At 49.1% G+C, this 18,759-nt stretch overlaps 2 protein-coding genes across 2 annotated transcripts in view; both read right to left on the minus strand.

Annotated features, from left to right (window-relative positions):
- LOC149469277 (uncharacterized) overlaps positions 1-11,688 on the minus strand; it is a 140,231-nt gene extending 128,543 nt beyond the window's left edge. The window contains exon 1 of the mRNA XM_089669429.1: positions 6,438-11,688. Within this exon, the coding sequence (XP_089525555.1) occupies positions 6,438-11,688 (5,251 nt within the window). The remainder of the gene's footprint in view (positions 1-6,437) is intronic.
- A 21-nt stretch (positions 11,689-11,709) lies between these two features.
- Positions 11,710-12,189, minus strand: LOC149469278 (paraneoplastic antigen Ma1 homolog). Its single transcript, XM_089669430.1, has one exon. The coding sequence runs from the start codon at positions 12,187-12,189 to the stop codon at positions 11,710-11,712; it is 480 nt and encodes a 159-aa protein (XP_089525556.1).
- Positions 12,190-18,759: the final 6,570 nt, after the last annotated feature.

An 18,759-nucleotide genomic window follows, 5' to 3' on the forward strand; every position in this document is an offset into this window, starting at 1 on the left:
AAAAAAAGTGTTGCTTTTAGTTGTACTTTGTCTGTTTTCTGGTATCTTTTTTTGTAAATATTTCCTGCACTGTTATATTTTTTCTTTTTATGTAAATTACATATTTGAAAAAAAACATTTAAGCTGAATCTCTAAATGTTTTAACTTGACATTAGGTACCTTCTTCGAAGATGCTACCATAGTGTAAATTCTGTAATCCCTCTCTGGCCATTGACCACTTGCCAATCACCTACCATAGTGTAAATTCTGTAATTCCTCTCTGGCCATTGACCACTTGCCAATCACCTACCATAGTGTAAATTCTGTAATTCCTCTCTGGCCATTGACCACTTGCCAATCACCTACCATAGTGTACATTCTGTAATTCCTCTCTGGCCATTAACCACTTGCCAATCACCTACCATAGTGTACATTCTGTAATTCCTCTCTGGCCATTAACCACTTGCCAATCACCTACCATAGTGTACATTCTGTAATTCCTCTCTGGCCATTAAGCACTTGCCAATCACCTACCATGGTGTAAATTCTGTAATTCCTCTCTGGCCATTAACCACTTGCCAATCACCTACCATGGTGTAAATTCTGTAATTCCTCTCTGGCCATTAACCACTTGCCAATCACCTACCATGGTGTAAATTCTGTAATTCCTCTCTGGCCATTAACCACTTGCCAATCACCTACCATAGTGTAAATTCTGTAATTCCTCTCTGGCCATTAACCACTTGCCAATCACCAACAGTAAAAATAAAATAAAAAAAAAATAGAGATCTTGCTTTGCTATACCTCTGGTGATTTATTGTCAGTGTGGATCTGAAAAAGAGGATGCCGGCTGGTATCCTGAAGAGTGCTGTCTGTTTAACCCTCTCGGACATTGTGTACCTTGCTGTGAAATTACCTTCTTCCTGTCTGCAGTGAAGTTTAGGGAAGATCTGCACAATATCTTAGCGGCTCCTATGGGGGTAGAGCTACAAGTACATTGTTTCAGTTTAAGCATTTGATGTGTTTTCTATTGTGAATAATATATGGGTTTATACCATTTTGCAAATTATTGCATTCTGTTTTTAGGTAGATTTTTCACACCGTCCCATTTTTTTGGGAAATGGGGTCGTAATAATAAAAGTATACATTGTTCAATTGGAATTACTGGTACCTTGACAATCCCACTGGTTCTTCCCATTTGTCAATGCTACATTTTTAGAAGGATTTGCCTCAATATCTACGCTACAATTCTGCCATGTTTATCAGATGCCTCGGTTTTTCTATGGTATGAAATTTGTTCATTACTATATATCCTCATCAAAAGTAAATCCGGGTGTGAAAAGTGTGATGACATACTGTAAAGGAATTTCTGGGCCCCCACATTCTTTGTAAAAATGTCTTTTATCAAGAGTTCACCATTCCCCTCCAGATTAAAACCTTTTTATATGAATACTAAGGCAAATACCACCAGCATCTCGTCAATGAGCAAAGTGTTCATTCATTTTAATCAGGATTACAAGTGGATAAAATAAGGGGTCGGGAAACCTATAACTAAACATGGTTCAGTAGCAGATCTCACCAGAAATAAAAATGTTGAAAGCTGACTGGTTGCTATGGAAACAAGAGATTTTCGTATTGATGCAATTTACATGAATAAACCTCCAAATGACTTCCTATAAATTCCTTCTTGTTGAGACACATGCCCACATTGAATTGCTAACAGGGGCACGGAATTTGTTTGGTGGAGGAGGAATGAGAAGAGTGCTTACTATGGGGAAAGTAATGCTAGTGTTGATACATTGACAGTCTGCAATACTGTTGTCCACCACTGAAGGGAGACTCGCCCAAATTTAACTGGTTGGACACATACAGGCAGATACAAATCTTGCATACAGTCTGGTGCAATCTAAGGTTTGTGGAGCAGATTCTTCATACTTCTGAGCAAGGGTGGACTGACTATTTGGAAACTCGGGCACTGCCCGAGGGCCCGGGGTCAGTAGGGGGCCCCATGAGATGCCCCTGGTAGCTTTTTCATAGGCTTTTTTGAGTTTGGGCAAGGATACAGGGGTCCCATTATCCCCTATTGCCCGGGGGACCCCATGAGTTGTCAGTCCGCCCCTGCTTCTGAGATTCCCCATGCTATCCTGTACACTAGAATCTTGGCATGATCCATTTTCACACTGAACACATACATCAAACAAATGACATAGGGGAGCTTGCCACCACCTGCCATTTGTCACCTAACAGGTATGCTTGGCACACACACACAGATTGCTGTCTGGCAGATATTGTAGCTTCCACTCACCGACACTAATCTGCATGCAATCAGATTGGCTGTTCTCTGGCAAACTGCTGAAACTACCATGTAACAATTTCTTGCAAGGAGAATGAATTCCTAACTTAGTACACAGACGGAACTTTTTAGTTTTTATAATTTAATGTTAGGTAGACTGTTTATATATTTATGACCAAAGATTTTAAAAAATGCAAAAAAAAAAAACATACAGAAATGTGGCTATTTGTATGTCATTTCACCTGCTATAAGAAGGGTCTTTGCCTCCTCAAGTGGCCATGGGTTATATGGACTCGTGCTGATGGCTAGGTTGTGGGTTATGATTTCCAACACCTGTTTCTTCTCCCTGAGATAATATTTTGGATTTTTTTTTAAGATGAAACATTAATCTCTCTGATCTAAGAAAAAACAAAATTTTTCAGACCGTATGGAATCCAGTGTGTACAAATAATTTTCCACAGAACATGGATATGCAAATATTTTAGTAAATATAAACTGTTAAATACCTTTTCTCATCAGCATTTAGAGCATTTTTGTGACTTCTATCAGTGTCCCACAGGGCACTGGTTAAAGCTTGAAGGAGGAGTTTTCATTCTGCTCTAGGAGAATGCAGAACCCCTGACCTCTGTCTGGTCAGTGCTGATTGGCCCTGTGCGGATCACATGCACTCTCCCAAGAAAAACCCTCTCTAGCAATACACACCAAACTGAGCATGCGCAGAGTGTCTCCACACGATATATGTCTTATCAGGAGATAAGAGGAGGACATTGGAAGAAGGGGGGGATCAGAGAAGTCAGGATCGAACAGCCTTTTTACACAATGCAGAGGATTTAGCCTTTAGATTCCACAGTGAGTATAACAAGCATATAAAATGTGAATTGCAGCGCTATAAAATGTGATAAAAATAAGGCACTAATGCATGAATGAATGTGTACATATATTAATAAAGTGACAATAGTGGCTTATGCAAAGTGAGGCGCTAAAGTGAATGGTATTCAATCCGTGTCTCGCCAATTTAGCAGCGAGAAAGTGATATTAATAAATATAAAGTGACAATGGTGAACAGTAGAGATGAGCGAAGTATTCAAAAATTCGATTCGACTGATTCGGCGAATTCGTGGAAAAATTTCGATTCGAGTCGAATATATTCGCTGTGAATTTAACTTAAAAAAGGGTGTTTCTAGGCTTCAGAGAGACTTAATATTAGTGCTGAACACTGTACCTTTAATTTAAATGCCCTTGGAGTCTGCTGGGGAAGAGAAATAATACTGTCAGTCAGGATGACATGCAGATGAGTGCCGTCGATCTTAGAATCACCGCACACTTCACTCATTTGGGCAGTCACGGGGCCAAAACCAGAGTGTGGAGCCACAGTGTGGCGGTGGAGGCAGCAGCAATGGGAGGCCATACAGCACCCTATGACAAAAATGGAAACCACCAGCAGTGTGAGGAGACCTGAAAGTGGCACATGGCAGAGTGTGGCGATGGAGACAGCAGCAATGGGAGGCCGTACAGGGACCCATGACACACTCTGGACCTGGCAGCAGCATGAGGAGGCGGTACAGGGGCCCATGGCAGATTACGGGCCTGGCAGCAGCATGAGGAGTCGGTACGGGGGCCCATGGCAGATTACGGGCCTGGCAGCAGCAATGGGAGGCGGTACAGGGACCCATGACACACTCTGGACCTGGCAGCAGCATGGGGAGGCGGTACAGGGGCCCATGACAGATTACGGGCCTGGCAGCAGCATGAGGAGTCGGTACGGGGGCCCATGACACACTCTGGACCTGGCAGCAGCATGAGGAGGCGGTACAGGGGCGCATGACAGATTACGAGCCTGGCAGCAGCAACTTGGACAGGAGGACGTTCAGCTTCTGCACCGTCTGGTGCGTGCTCGCAAACTGTTGTCTCTTGGAAACGGATTCCAAGAAAGACTGCTGATGGAATCCGTGAAGAGGAGTAGCAGGAGAAGGAGCATCTGAACGAGCGGAATATGCCAACAAGCGACAACAGGGGCCCATGACAGATTACGGGCCTGGCAGCAGCATGAGGAGTCGGTACGGGGGCCCATGGCAGATTAGGGGCCTGGCAGCAGCTATGGGAGGCCCGTAATCTGCCAGCACCCTATGACAAAAAATGGAACCCACCAGCAGTGTGAGGAGACCTGAAAGTGGCACATGGCAGAGTGTGGCGATGGAGACAGCAGCAATGGGAGGCCGTACAGGGACCCATGAGAGACTCTGGACCTGGCAGCAGCATGAGGAGGCGGTATAGGGGCCCATGGCAGATTAGGGGCCTGGCAGCAGCTATGGGAGGCCCGTAATCTGCCAGCACCCTATGACAAAAAATGGAATACACCAGCAGTGTGAGGAGACCTGAAAGTGGCACATGGCAGAGTGTGGCGATGGAGACAGCAGCAATGGGAGGCCGTACAGGGACCCATGAGAGACTCTGGACTTGGCAGCAGCATGAGGAGGCGGTATAGGGGCCCATGGCAGATTAGGGGCCTGGCAGCAGCTATGGGAGGCCCGTAATCTGCCAGCACCCTATGACAAAAAATGTAACTGTAGCGATACCCCCGAAGGGGCTGCTTAAGTTTGTTCACTCCGCCACTCTGCCTCTCAACCCCAAGAACTGTCTCAGCCCACACTGGCACACCTGGCAATAGTGTAAGTGCAAGGACCAATGAAAAGCACACACTTTGTAATAAAACACAGAGATCAGCTTTACTGTAAGACCTCTATGGGAAGTAATAAACATTAACAACAGGTATATGTTAGGAGAATCAAGAGAACAGCAAATACTGTGACGGAAAGCAATATAACTCACTTTTACACTCAGGCTGCTTTCAGGGGATTCCAACCATGAATAACCCCAAGAGCAGAGGAAACACTTACATGGCGCCCTCAAAGTGGATTTAACTCCTCTTCATAAAATGGGCCCCATGATGTCCAAGCAGAAGGAGAGCAGAAGAATGACTCTCTGTTGTGTCAGACTTCTCCCTTCTAACCCCCGACACCATGATCCCAATAGGAAAACACTGTACCCAAATGATGCTTAATAGCTACTTTCAAGGTAAAGCTAATCCCTCACACACCATGCAATATAGAGGCCTGACTACGCATGCGCGTGCCCGTATGGCACCAGTAACTTTAGTCTCTTTGTAACTGGATGAATGTTGGGATCTTCAGCTAGCCACTTTCGTTGGTGCACTTAAACTCCTTAAACACTTAAAGTGTAATTGTAATCCTGTGGCAGTATTTGTATAGTAAAGTGAACACGGTGTCTGTTCAGCAGGGCCATCTACACAACCCAGTGCCTGGTGAATATGAGCAAGGTATGATGTCTCTGTATGTGTGCAATGTTCCTGTCATCTGACAGTGGGAGAAATCCCTCTCACCAGATCCTGTGACAAAGGCCCAAACGATCGTCCTGAAAATGACAGGTTCCTCTGGTCACCTCACGATGAGCACTTCACACTGTCAGTGTAGGCACTGTACTGTAGACCACTTCTCTCAGTTTGGATGTTCCTTTGTCTGATGCAGATCACCAAGCATCCAGTGCACTGCCCAAAAGCACTTCTTTTCCAGGTCCAATCTCTCTCCTGCCACATGCAGTCCCCCTCTCCTTCAGGAGAACCCAAGATGGCCCCCCTCATTCTCCTCTCCCTAAGCATGATGGCTTTCGTAGTTCTTTATTTTTATTCTATCTCCATATCAGCCTATAAGGCCGTTTCTGTTCAAAACTCCATCGTCCACAATGCTTTGCAGCTGCACTTCCTGCTTGAAAGAGTCCTTGTCATTGGCTCCTTTAATGGCTCTTATAATTGGCTCTCTCTCTCTTACAGTCTGAGAGGAGAAAGGGGGGGCTGAAATCCCTCACTGCTTTGTCTGTGTCAGGGCAAGTGTCAGGTTACACAGGAGAGGCCAGTCAGCAGATCACAGCCATGAGACAGGATTAATATGTCCTGCTACACACTCCCCCCACCAAAGAACCTTTGGTCCTCCAAAGGCAGTAACAATCCTTGACCTGGTACATGCTTGATATATACACGCAGAGAAAACAAATTAGTACACACAGGAAATCAAACAATTTACATTCTCATAAAATCTTGGCAGAGGAACCTCCCACCAGTTAACATAGGATGGAAGGTTGTCCCGCCTACAAGCCACCTTAATTGGAATGGCCCAGCCAGATGTGTCAGGGGGTGAGTCAGTATTGTCAACCACCAAATCTGCGGTGGAAGTATCAGGTGCTTCAAGAGTCCTTTTTGCAGTGAGAATGACCTCTTCAGAGCTCTCACCCAAAGTATCATATGTTAGTCTCTTTGGTGGGTGAATAACCCTACGCTCTCGCTGTTCTTTAGGCTCTGGGGTTGCAAGCACACGGGTCTCTTCTTCATCATCAACCTTCTCCTCTTCCTGCATTTTAGCTTCATCTCTAACTTCTTCTTCAATAAAGGATGGAAAGTCTGCAGGTTCTGCTGTCATCAAAGAGGATTGAGAGTCTGTCAGCTCTTCAATTAGTGGACTCCGAGGCACAAACACAGGAGCATCGGGCCTGAGTATCCGGGTGTCAATCACTGTGGAAGGAGAAGGAGGGATAGCAGATTCAGGCATCTGAGACAACCACAGCCAATCCATTCCCATCTCTTCATCTTCGCTGTCTCCATCTTCTGCAGGCTGAAGCAAAGACTGAAACCGAGTCACTGGCCGAGATCTCTGGGGGGCCCTGGATGATGACTGTGGATCTGGCTGTAGTGGAACACGAACTGCTTCAGATAGAGGCAACAAATGATTACGATGCCAAGTTTTCAGCGGGCCTGTGCTTCCCTCTGGCCGGATCTGGTACACTGGGAGTCCTGGCAGCTGTTTGCAGATGACATAGGGCTGCGATTTCCACCGGTCAGCCAATTTGTGTCTTCCAGGAACACCCAGGTTTCTCAGCAGCACCTTGTCACCCGGCTGTAAGTCCTGCACTCGCACCCGGAGGTCAAAGTTTCTTTTATTTCTCTGTCCTTGGGCATCTGAGGCAGCTTGGGCCTTGTCATAGGCAGCCTTCAGACTTTTCCGCAGGCGGTCCACATATCCTCTGTGTGAGGTTGCAGAGGTACGGTCTATGGACGTGCCAAAAGCCAAATCTACTGGCAGCCGGGCCTCGCGCCCGAACATCAGACGATAGGGAGAGTATCCTGTGGCATCGTTTGTGGTGCTATTATAAGCATGCACGATAGCTGCTATGTGCTTGCTCCAGTGCTGCTTTTTCTCAGAAGTCAGAGTCCCAAGCATATCCAAGAGGGTTCTGTTGAATCTCTCTGGTTGGGGATCTCCCTGAGGATGGTATGGGGTGGTTCTAGACTTCCTGATGCCCAAAAGATCTAACAGTTTCTTGATGAGACTGCTTTCAAAGTCTCGCCCTTGATCAGAATGGATGCGTTGAGGTAGACCATAGTGCACAAAGAATTTTTCCACCAAGATCTTGGCCACCGTGGGTGCTTGTTGGTCTCTCGTGGGAAAAGCCTGGGCATACCTAGTGAAGTGATCAGTTACTACTAGGATATTTCCCTGTCCACTCAAATCAGGCTCCAAGCTTAGAAAATCAATGCATACCAGCTCCATGGGTCCCTGACTCTGAAGGTGGCCCATTGGGGCAGCTCGGTGAGGCAAAGTCTTCCTTTGGATGCACCTAATGCAGGAGTGACAGTAACCCTCAACTTCAGCTCGCATGCAGGGCCAGTAGAATCTGTCCCTCACCAGGTGGAAGGTCCTGTCGGGTCCTAAGTGACCATGACTATCGTGCAAAGCAGTTAATACTGTCTCTCTGTGTTTTTCTGGCAGGAACAACTGCCATCTTTCTCCAGGATCTCCAGAGGGGCCCCTTCGGTAGACCACCCCTTGGTGCAACTGCAACCGATCCCACTCTCGGTGTAGTAGACGGGCTTCCTTAAGGGAGTCAGTGAGGAGCAAGTCAGGGCATTGGCTCTCCAAGGCTTTCAATGCCAAGCTACAGAGAGGGTCTTCCAACTGATCCCTTCGCAAGTCTTTCTTGGAGAGTTTTGGCAGGCCTTCATCCCCGACTTGGGTGACATTGCAGTAACATCTGGGAACACCAGCGGCTGACACTCCAAGGTCTTTGGCCCTGGATCCTCCTCCAGCTTGGTGTTCTGCTCCTTGACATAAGGCTTGTACCCCTTCGGGAGTCAGCTGAGTCCATTCTTCAGTATAGTCCCTGGAACAATGAGGCCTTCTTGACAATGCATCCGCATCTTTGTTTCCAACTCCTGGTCGATATTTCAGACTGAAAGTGAATTCAGATAAGGCAGCCAGCCATCTGTGACCTGTGGCATCTAACTGCGCCGTAGTGAGGATATAGGTGAGAGGGTTATTGTCGGTCTTGATCACAAATTCAGCACCGTACAAGTAATCTCTCAGCTTATCCACTACTGCCCACTTTAGAGCCAGAAATTCGAGCTTGTGTGTGGGATAGTTCTTTTCAGTGGGTGCCAAGCTCCGACTCACATAGGCAACAGGCCGAAGGTGCCCGTCATGCTCTTGATACAGCACCCCGCCCAACCCATCTCTGCTAGCATCAACATGCAGCTCGTATGGCTTGGTTGGGTCTGCATAGGCTAGAACTGGAGCAGTGGTTAGATTCCACTTCAGCTGTCTGAAAGCCTCTTCACACTGAGCAGTCCACTGTTCTTGAATGGACTCTCTGGGTTTCCTAGGACCTCCAGCTGATCGAACAGGTTTTGGCAGATCAGGGTCATCGTCTTCCTCTCCACTCTTCAGTAGTTCGTTGAGTGGGCGAGCTGTTTTAGCGAATCCCTCAACAAATCTTCTGTAGTAGGAACAGAATCCTAGAAATGACCTAAGTTCGGTCACATTAGTAGGCCTTGGCCAGGAAGTGACGGCCTCTAGCTTCTGGGGGTCGGTGGCCACTCCATCAGCAGACACAATATGGCCAAGGTAGTTAACCGAGGGTTGATAGAACTGGCACTTCTCCAGGGATAACTTCAACCCCTCATCATGGAGTCTCTTCAGTACCTTCTCTAGACGCTCTTCGTGCTCCTCCAGAGTCTTGCCAAAGACAATGATATCATCTAGGTACACCAATACCTCTATCAGGTTCATGTCTCCAACCGTCTTCTCCATTAACCTCTGGAAAGTGGCTGGGGCACCGGACAGGCCTTGTGGCATGCGGTCGAATTCAAAGAACCCCACCGGGGTAATAAAAGCGGTCTTCTCTCGGTCTTCAGGGTGCATGGGAATTTGATAGTATCCGCTCTTCAAATCCAACACGCTAAACCACTTGGCCCCTGATAGACTCTGCAAAGCGTCTTCTATTCTTGGGGTGGTGTATTGGTCAGGAATGGTCCTCCTGTTCAGCGTCCGATAATCAATACACAACCTCAATGCACCATTCTTCTTCCGTACCACCACTATTGGAGAAGCATATGGACTCCGGGACTCTCGGATTATACCTGCCCCTTTCAACTCTGCCAGTTGCTCACGCAGGTCTTCCAAGTTCCCTAAAGGAATCCGTCGAACTCTCTCTCTGAATGGCTTATCCTCTTTAAGACGTATTCGGTGTTTGGCACTTTTTGCACATCCCACATCGAATTCACTCTTGGAGAATGCAACCTTCCATCCCTGAAGCTGAGCCTTGGCCCTTTCCTTCCATTCAGGTGGAAGGGGAGAATTTTCCAGATAAAATTCCTTGGCAGGGATCCCATCTTTCTCTTCCCCCACCAAATCAGATAGTGAGACTGGGGTGGCTGGGTTAACTTGTCCCAACAACATCCGTGCTGGCATCTTCACAGGTAAGGCCGTTATGTTGCAGACACTAACTGAGATTTTTCCATGACTTCTTTGTAACGCTTTAGTTGAAACAACTTCAGGAATTATCTCTACTCCCGAACCTTTCCTCTGGCCATCTGCCTCGACGACAATGAAAGGGCCTGGTTGCTTCCAGTTCAACTTGACGGACGCTTGTAAACAAGCCACTTCACCAGGCTGTAACACCTTCTCCCTTCGGTCCAAACGCCAGATCTTCCCCACTCCTTCAGCTGGAGCCTTCTGTTCTTGCACCAGGCGCTGATAGGCCTGTCTCAACATGGGGTGCACACTTGTAGTTGAAGTGTCTGACTCCAGAACAACAGGCGTCAACAGTCTTCTGACCAGATCAGTATTGGTTCCTATGATGAGGGAACCCTTACTGACCCCTACTGGGCGAGGACAGACCACTGCTAACGTGTCAAAAGTCTCCGTTTTCCCAGCCACCGAGGGATCAAAAGTCAGCCTGACTGGTAAATAACCGTCATAGGGGAAGTTTTGAGTGCCAATGCCCCATATCTCTAGCTCTTCCAACTTCTGCAAGGGCAGGTGCTTGAGGTGCTTGTCATAGAAGTCTCGGTAGAGAAGGGTCACTTGTGCTCCAGTATCCAAAAGGGCCTTAGTGTAGATTCCCTCTACTTGGATGGAAACAACAGGAGCAGGTCCCACTAGCCTGTCTGGAAGCTTGGGGGTGGTGGGGATCTGAGTCTGTTTGGTGGCCTGAATCCGCACTACTTTCTTGTGAAAATTCTGATCTGGTTTGAGTCTCCTTTGAGTGCTGGACATCTGGTGTGCATTGATTTTCCGCTGCTGGGCCGTATGTGAAAAAGTAAATGGGGCACTGGGTCGCTCAGAGACAACAACAGGAGCCTTCTGCAAAGGGTTGGACTTCCGCTGCTGTCTCCTCTTGTCTTTTTTTATGAAGCTCACTACTTCAGATGGGCACCCAGTTTGCTCCTTCTCCGGGGCCTTCTGAAGGTTTTTCTGCGACTTTCCAAGAGACAGCTTCTTTAATGCTCTCACCAACTCTGCTGTAAGGTCTGTCAGGTTCTCTTCATTTGAGCAATTAGCGATTAAATGGCCTACCTCTCCACAGCGATAACACTTCTTATCGTTAGAGGAGACAACACCCCTTCCTCCCTTGATCAGAGTGGACACCGTCTGCTTCACTTCCTCAAGTGATTGTTGCATATCGGCATGGGCTTCTATCACTTGTCCTACTGTTTTCTGAATTCCACAGAATGTTTGCTGTAGAGTAGTTTGCGCCTGTGCCAACTGAACTATAGCTTGTGTCAAAGTGTCAATAGAGCTGACGGGCCCTCCATCTGAGCTGGTCTCCGATGCAGACCCAGACTGTATGATGTAAGCTGTAGCGCCATGTTTAAGACCCTTGGCAGACTCAGGTATCTGTGCCTTGGCTGCAATGAGAGCTTCTTCCTCTCTAATAGCCTTTATGAATTTGGAGTAAGTGAGGAGGTCAGTTGGACTCCTGGATCGAAGTTGTAGCACAATGGGATCCAGTGGCTGGGCTCCCCTTTGCACCTGTAGCATTAAGGCTTTATTGGCCTCTTCAGCTTTCATCCCACCTTTCATTAAAACTTGTTAAAGGGTTTTATCCAGCCGTGTGACATAGTTTATTAACTTCTCACCCTCCATTTGATAAGTGTGATGAAAGAGATAGATTAATTCTGTGCAATCTTCAACTCTCCCATAAACTTCACAGAGTGCTTCTAGACACTCAGAAACTGAGCAGGTGGGTTTATCCCGTTTCAGGTTTCGAACTACATCAGAAGCTGGTGCCCGCAGGCTCTCTACCACCCTCTGTCTCTTTACCGTGTCAATCACATCCCACTCTTCCACAGCTTGGATGGCTTGATCCATCCAAGTATCAAAGTCATCTTCTCCTGAAGGTGTGGGAACTTTCCCCGAGAAGAACTGTAGTTTGCGATACCTGTAATTGATGGACCCTACTGAGTTCTCGAGAAGCCCTGTAACTAGTTTGCCAAACTCAGCCACTAGCAGAGAAAGGGATTCTTCTGAAGATGTCACTGGCTTTGAGGTGCTGACTTCTGGGTCCAGCATGGCGCTATCTTTAAGAGTTGATTGCAGAGTATTGGAAATTATCCCGGACGAGCCCCCACATGTAGCGATACCCCCGAAGGGGCTGCTTAAGTTTGTTCACTCCGCCACTATGCCTCTCAACCCCAAGAACTGTCTCAGCCCACACTGGCACACCTGGCAATAGTGTAAGTGCAAGGACCAATGAAAAGCACACACTTTGTAATAAAACACAGAGATCAGCTTTACTGTAAGACCTCTATGGGAAGTAATAAACATTAACAACAGGTATATGTTAGGAGAATCAAGAGAACAGCAAATACTGTGACGGAAAGCAATATAACTCACTTTTACACTCAGGCTGCTTTCAGGGGATTCCAACCATGAATAACCCCAAGAGCAGAGGAAACACTTACATGGCGCCCTCAAAGTGGATTTAACTCCTCTTCATAAAATGGGCCCCATGATGTCCAAGCAGAAGGAGAGCAGAAGAATGACTCTCTGTTGTGTCAGACTTCTCCCTTCTAACCCCCGACACCATGATCCCAATAGGAAAACACTGTACCCAAATGATGCTTAATAGCTACTTTCAAGGTAAAGCTAATCCCTCACACACCATGCAATATAGAGGCCTGACTACGCATGCGCGTGCCCGTATGGCACCAGTAACTTTAGTCTCTTTGTAACTGGATGAATGTTGGGATCTTCAGCTAGCCACTTTCGTTGGTGCACTTAAACTCCTTAAACACTTAAAGTGTAATTGTAATCCTGTGGCAGTATTTGTATAGTAAAGTGAACACGGTGTCTGTTCAGCAGGGCCATCTACACAACCCAGTGCCTGGTGAATATGAGCAAGGTATGATGTCTCTGTATGTGTGCAATGTTCCTGTCATCTGACAGTGGGAGAAATCCCTCTCACCAGATCCTGTGACAAAGGCCCAAACGATCGTCCTGAAAATGACAGGTTCCTCTGGTCACCTCACGATGAGCACTTCACACTGTCAGTGTAGGCACTGTACTGTAGACCACTTCTCTCAGTTTGGATGTTCCTTTGTCTGATGCAGATCACCAAGCATCCAGTGCACTGCCCAAAAGCACTTCTTTTCCAGGTCCAATCTCTCTCCTGCCACATGCAGTCCCCCTCTCCTTCAGGAGAACCCAAGATGGCCCCCCTCATTCTCCTCTCCCTAAGCATGATGGCTTTCGTAGTTCTTTATTTTTATTCTATCTCCATATCAGCCTATAAGGCCGTTTCTGTTCAAAACTCCATCGTCCACAATGCTTTGCAGCTGCACTTCCTGCTTGAAAGAGTCCTTGTCATTGGCTCCTTTAATGGCTCTTATAATTGGCTCTCTCTCTCTTACAGTCTGAGAGGAGAAAGGGGGGGCTGAAATCCCTCACTGCTTTGTCTGTGTCAGGGCAAGTGTCAGGTTACACAGGAGAGGCCAGTCAGCAGATCACAGCCATGAGACAGGATTAATATCTCCTGCTACATAACACACCAGCAGTGTGAGGAGACCTGAAAGTGGCACATGTTTGAGGCATGATTCATTGCGGATTTAGTCAGTTGTGTCAGGAACTGGTGGTTTGAAATCCAGACTAATCCACGCCTGATTCATTTTCACAAACGTCAGTCTCTCCACACTTTGGGTGGACAGTCGTGTCCTCCGCGGAGTTGCAATACCTCCTGCCGCACTAAACACGCGCTCCGATGCCACGCTACTGGCCGGGCATGACAGCCTTTCAAGGGCAAATTCAGCTAGTTGGGGCCAAAGGTCAAGTTTCGTTGCCCTGTAGTCAAGGGGATTGTCTATCTCGGTTGGCAGGGTGCTGTCCAAGTAGGCCTAAGCCTGTTGTTTGAGGTCCTGCTCCAGGTCCACCTGATGCTGCTGCTGCTGCTGCTGCTGCGGCTGGTTAGTAGTTTCCTCACTGCGCTGGTGAAGAAAGCTACTCATCATCGACTGCAGACTGAGGCAGCCGCTGCTGGTGGAGCTGCCACTGCTCCTACCACCCCACCCCTCTCCTGCTGCCATGGCAGCGGAACGCGAGCGCACAGGGCCCACAGTGTCTGAGGATGGACGTTGGCGCAGACAGGCAGAGACCAGCTGACTACATAGGTGGTTTTTATAGTACGTTATTTTGGCCTCCCTCTCAGCAGGTGTGAAAAAGGCCACCATTTTTGAACGGTAGCGAGGGTCCAACAAGGTGGACAGCCAAAAGTCATCCCTCTGTCTGATGGTTATTATTCGGCTGTCGCTACGCAAGCAACCGAGCATGCTATGGGCCATTTGTGCCAAGGAATGCGAGGGACTCCCTGCCTCCATCTCCACAGCATACTGCCACGGTGCGTCTGGGTCCTCTGTCTCCTCCTCCTCCTCCTCCTCTACCAGATGCTCCTGCTCCTCCACTCCTGTCCGCTGAGTGGAAAAACCACCCATTTCACTCAATAATTCCTGAGCACAAATGTCCTCCTCTACCTCCTCCTCTTCTTCCTGTCCTGCCCCCACAGGGGTCATGTGGCGTTGAGATCTGTGCGCCACGTCTACCGCACCCTGACCAGCCATTGTTAACAGCATTTGTTCCAGGACGTGCAACAGAGGAATGACGTCGTTCATCCCATAGTCCTGCCGACTCACGAATAGCGTGGCCTCCTCAAAGGGCCTGAGCAAGCGCAGGTGTCACGCATGAGCTGCCAATGGCTGACATCTAAGTTACACAGGGAGTACCTTTATCCGCTTTTAACATCAGGAAATCTGTGATGGCCTTTTGCTGTTCGTAAAGGCGGTCTAACATATGTAGGGTTGAATTCCACCTTGTTGCAACGTCACAGCATGAGGAGTCGGTATAGGGCCATGGCAGATTAGGGTCCTGGCAGCAGCTATGGGAGCCCGTAATCTGCCAGCACCCTATGTCAAAAAATTCAACACACCAGCAGTGTGAGGAGACCTGAAAGTGGCACATGGCATGAGAGACTGTGGACCTGGCAGCAGCATGAGGAGGCGGTATAGGGGCCCATGACAGACTCAAGGACTTGGCAGCAGCATGAGGAGGCGGTATATAGAGGCCTATGGCAGATTAGGGGCCTGGCAGCAGCTATAGGAGGCCCGTAATCTGCCAGCACCCTATGTCAAAAAATTCAACACACCAGCAGTGTGTGAGGAGACCTGAAAGTGGCACATGGCATGAGACACTGTGGACCTGGCAGCAGCATGAGGAGGCGGTATATAGGGGCCCATGGCAGATTAGGGGCCTGGCAGCAGCAATGGGAGGCCCGTAATCTGCCAGCACCCTATGTCAAAAAATCTACACACCAGCAGTGTGTGAGGAGACCTGAAAGTGGCACATGGCAGAGTGTGGCGATGGAGACAGCAGCAATGGGAGGCCGTACAGGGACCCTGAGAGACTCTGGACTTGGCAGCAGCATGAGGAGGCGGTATAGGGGCCCATGGCAGATTAGGGGCCTGGCAGCAGCAATGGGAGGCCCGTAATCTGCCCAGCACCCTATGTCAAAAAATTCTACACACCAGCAGTGTGAGGAGACCTGAAAGTGGCACATGGCAGAGTGTGGCGATGGAGACAGCAGCAATGGGAGGCCGTACAGGGAACCATGAGAGACTCTGGACCTGGCAGCAGCATGAGGAGGCGGTATATAGGGGCCTATGGCAGATTAGGGGCCTGGCAGCAGCTATAGGAGGCCCATAATCTGCCAGCAACCCTATGTCAAAAAAATTCAACACACCAGCAGTGTGAGGAGACCTGAAAGTGGCACATGGCATGAGACACTGTGGACCTGGCAGCAGCATGAGGAGGCGGTATATAGGGGCCCATGGCAGATTAGGGGCCTGGCAGCAGCTATGGGAGGCCCGTAATCTGCCAGCACCCTATGTCAAAAAATTCTACACACCAGCAGTGTGTGAGGAGACCTGAAAGTGGCACATGGCAGAGTGTGGCGATGGAGACAGCAGCAATGGGAGGCCGTACAGGGACCCATGAGAGACTCTGGACTTGGTAGCAGCATGAGGAGGCGGTATAGGGGCCCATGGCAGATTAGGGGCCTGGCAGCAGCTATGGGAGGCCCGTAATCTGCCAGCACCCTATGTCAAAAAATTTTACACACCAGCAGTGTGTGAGGAGACCTCAAAGTGGCACATGTTTGAGGCATGATTCATGGCGGATTAGTCAGTTGTGTCAGGAACTGGTGGTTTGAAATCCAGACTAATCCACGCCTGATTCATTTTCACAAACGTGAGTCTTTCCACACTTTGGGTGGACAGTCGTGTCCTCCGCGGAGTTACAATACCTCCTGCCGCACTAAACACGCGCTCCGAGCCACGCTACTGGCCGGGCATGACAGCCTTTCAAGGGCAAATTCAGCTAGTTGGGGCCAAAGGTCAAGTTTCGTTGACCAGTAGTCAAGGGATTGTCTACCTCGGTTGGCAGGGTGCTGTCCAAGTAGGCCCAAGCCTGTTGTTTGAGGTCCTGCTCCAGTCCACCTGATGCTGCTGCTGCTGCTGCTGCGGCTGGTTAGTAGTTTCCTCACTGCGCTGGTGAAGAAAGCTACTCATCATCGACTGCAGACTGAGGCAGCCGCTGCTGGTGGAGCTGCCACTGCTCCTACCACCCCACCCCTCCCCTGCTGCCATGGCAGCGGAACGCGAGCGCACAGGGCCCACAGTGTCTGAGGATGGACGTTGGCGCACAAAGGCAGAGACCAACTGACTACATAGGTGGTTTTTATAGTACGTTATTTTGGCCTCCCTCTCAGCAGGTGTGAAAAAGGCCACCAATTTTGAACGGTAGCGAGGGTCCAACAAGGTGGACAGCCAAAAGTCATCCCTCTGTCTGATGGTTATTATTCGGCTGTCGCTACGCAAGCAACCGAGCATGCTATGGGCCATTTGTGCCAAGGAATGCGAGGGACTCCCTGCCTCCATCTCCACAGCATACTGCCACGGTGCGTCTGGGTCCTCTGTCTCCTCCTCCTCCTCCTCTACCAGATGCTCCTGCTCCTCCACTCCTGTCCGCTGAGTAGAAAAACCACCCATTTCACTCAATAATTCCTGAGCACAAATGTCCTCCTCTACCTCCTCCTCTTCTTCCTGTCCTGCCCCCACAGGGGTCATGTGGCGTTGAGATCTGTGCGCCACGTCTACCGCACCCTGACCAGCCATTGTTAACAGCATTTGTTCAAGGACGTGCAACAGAGGAATGACGTCGTTCATCCCATAGTCCTGCCGACTCACGAATAGCGTGGCCTCCTCAAAGGGCCTGAGCAAGCGGCAGGTGTCACGCATGAGCTGCCAATGGCTGACATCGAAGTTACACAGGGGAGTACCTTTATCCGCTTGTAACATCAGGAAATCGGTGATGGCCTTTCGCTGCTCGTAAAGGCGGTCTAACATGTGTAGGGTTGAATTCCACCTTGTTGCAACGTCGCAGATCAGGCGATGATGTGGAATTCCGTTCTGCGCTGCAGCTCAAGGAGGGTGTGCTTTGCGGTGTAGGAATGGCTGAAATGCATGCAAAAGTTTACGTGACATTTTAAGGAAGTCTTGCAGTGGGATGGTGGATTTTAGGAACCGCTTGACAACCAGATTGAACACGTGAGCCATGCATGGCGCATGGCACAAACCTTCCTTGACGCAGAGCAGACACCATGTTCTTTCCGTTGTCGGTCAACATGGTTCCGATTTTCAGTTTGCGCGGAGACAGCCATCTGTCAATTTCTCTGTTCATTACACTCAGAAGTTCCTCCCCTGTGTGACTACGTTCGCCTGGACCTGGCAGCAGCATGAGGAGGCGGTATAGGGGCCCATGGCAGATTAGGGGCCTGGCAGCAGCTATGGGAGGCCCGTAATCTGCCAGCACCCTATGTCAAAAAATTCAACACACCAGCAGTGTGAGGAGACCTGAAAGTGGCACATGGCATGAGAGACTGTGGACCTGGCAGCAGCATGAGGAGGCGGTATAGGGGCCCATGGCAGATTAGGGGCCTGGCAGCAGCTATGGGAGGCCCGTAATCTGCCCGCACCGTATGTCAAAAAATTCAACACACCAGCAGTGTGTGAGGAGACCTGAAAGTGGCACATGGCAGAGTGTGGCGATGGAGACAGCAGCAATGGGAGGCCGAACAGGGACCCATGACAGACTCTGGACCTGGCAGCAGCATGAGGAGGCGGTATATAGGGGCCCATGGCAGATTAGGGGCCTGGCAGCAGCTATGGGAGGCCCGTAATCTGCCAGCACCCTATGTCAAAAAATTCTACACACCAGCAGTGTGAGGAGACCTGAAAGTGGCACATGGCATGAGAGACTGTGGACCTGGCAGCAGCATGAGGAGGCGGTATAGGGGCCCATGGCAGATTAGGGGCCTGGCAGCAGCTATGGGAGGCCCGTAATCTGCCAGCACCCTATGTCAAAAAATTCAACACACCAGCAGTGTGTGAGGAGACCTGAAAGTGGCACATGGCAGAGTGTGGCGATGGAGACAGCAGCAATGGGAGGCCGAACAGGGACCCATGACAGACTCTGGACCTGGCAGCAGCATGAGGAGGCGGTATATAGGGGCCCATGGCAGATTAGGGGCCTGGCAGC

This window comes from Staurois parvus, unplaced genomic scaffold, assembly GCF_062004578.1.
Source record: "Staurois parvus isolate SC_StPar_1 unplaced genomic scaffold, SC_StPar_1.0 ptg000077l, whole genome shotgun sequence".
Classification (NCBI taxonomy): domain Eukaryota; kingdom Metazoa; phylum Chordata; class Amphibia; order Anura; family Ranidae; genus Staurois; species Staurois parvus.

Bases quoted from the DNA above. Each gene is read 5' to 3' on its own strand.
- LOC149469278 (XM_089669430.1), bottom strand. From the start codon at position 12,189: ATGCTGGACCCAGAAGTCAGCACCTCAAAGCCAGTGACATCTTCAGAA.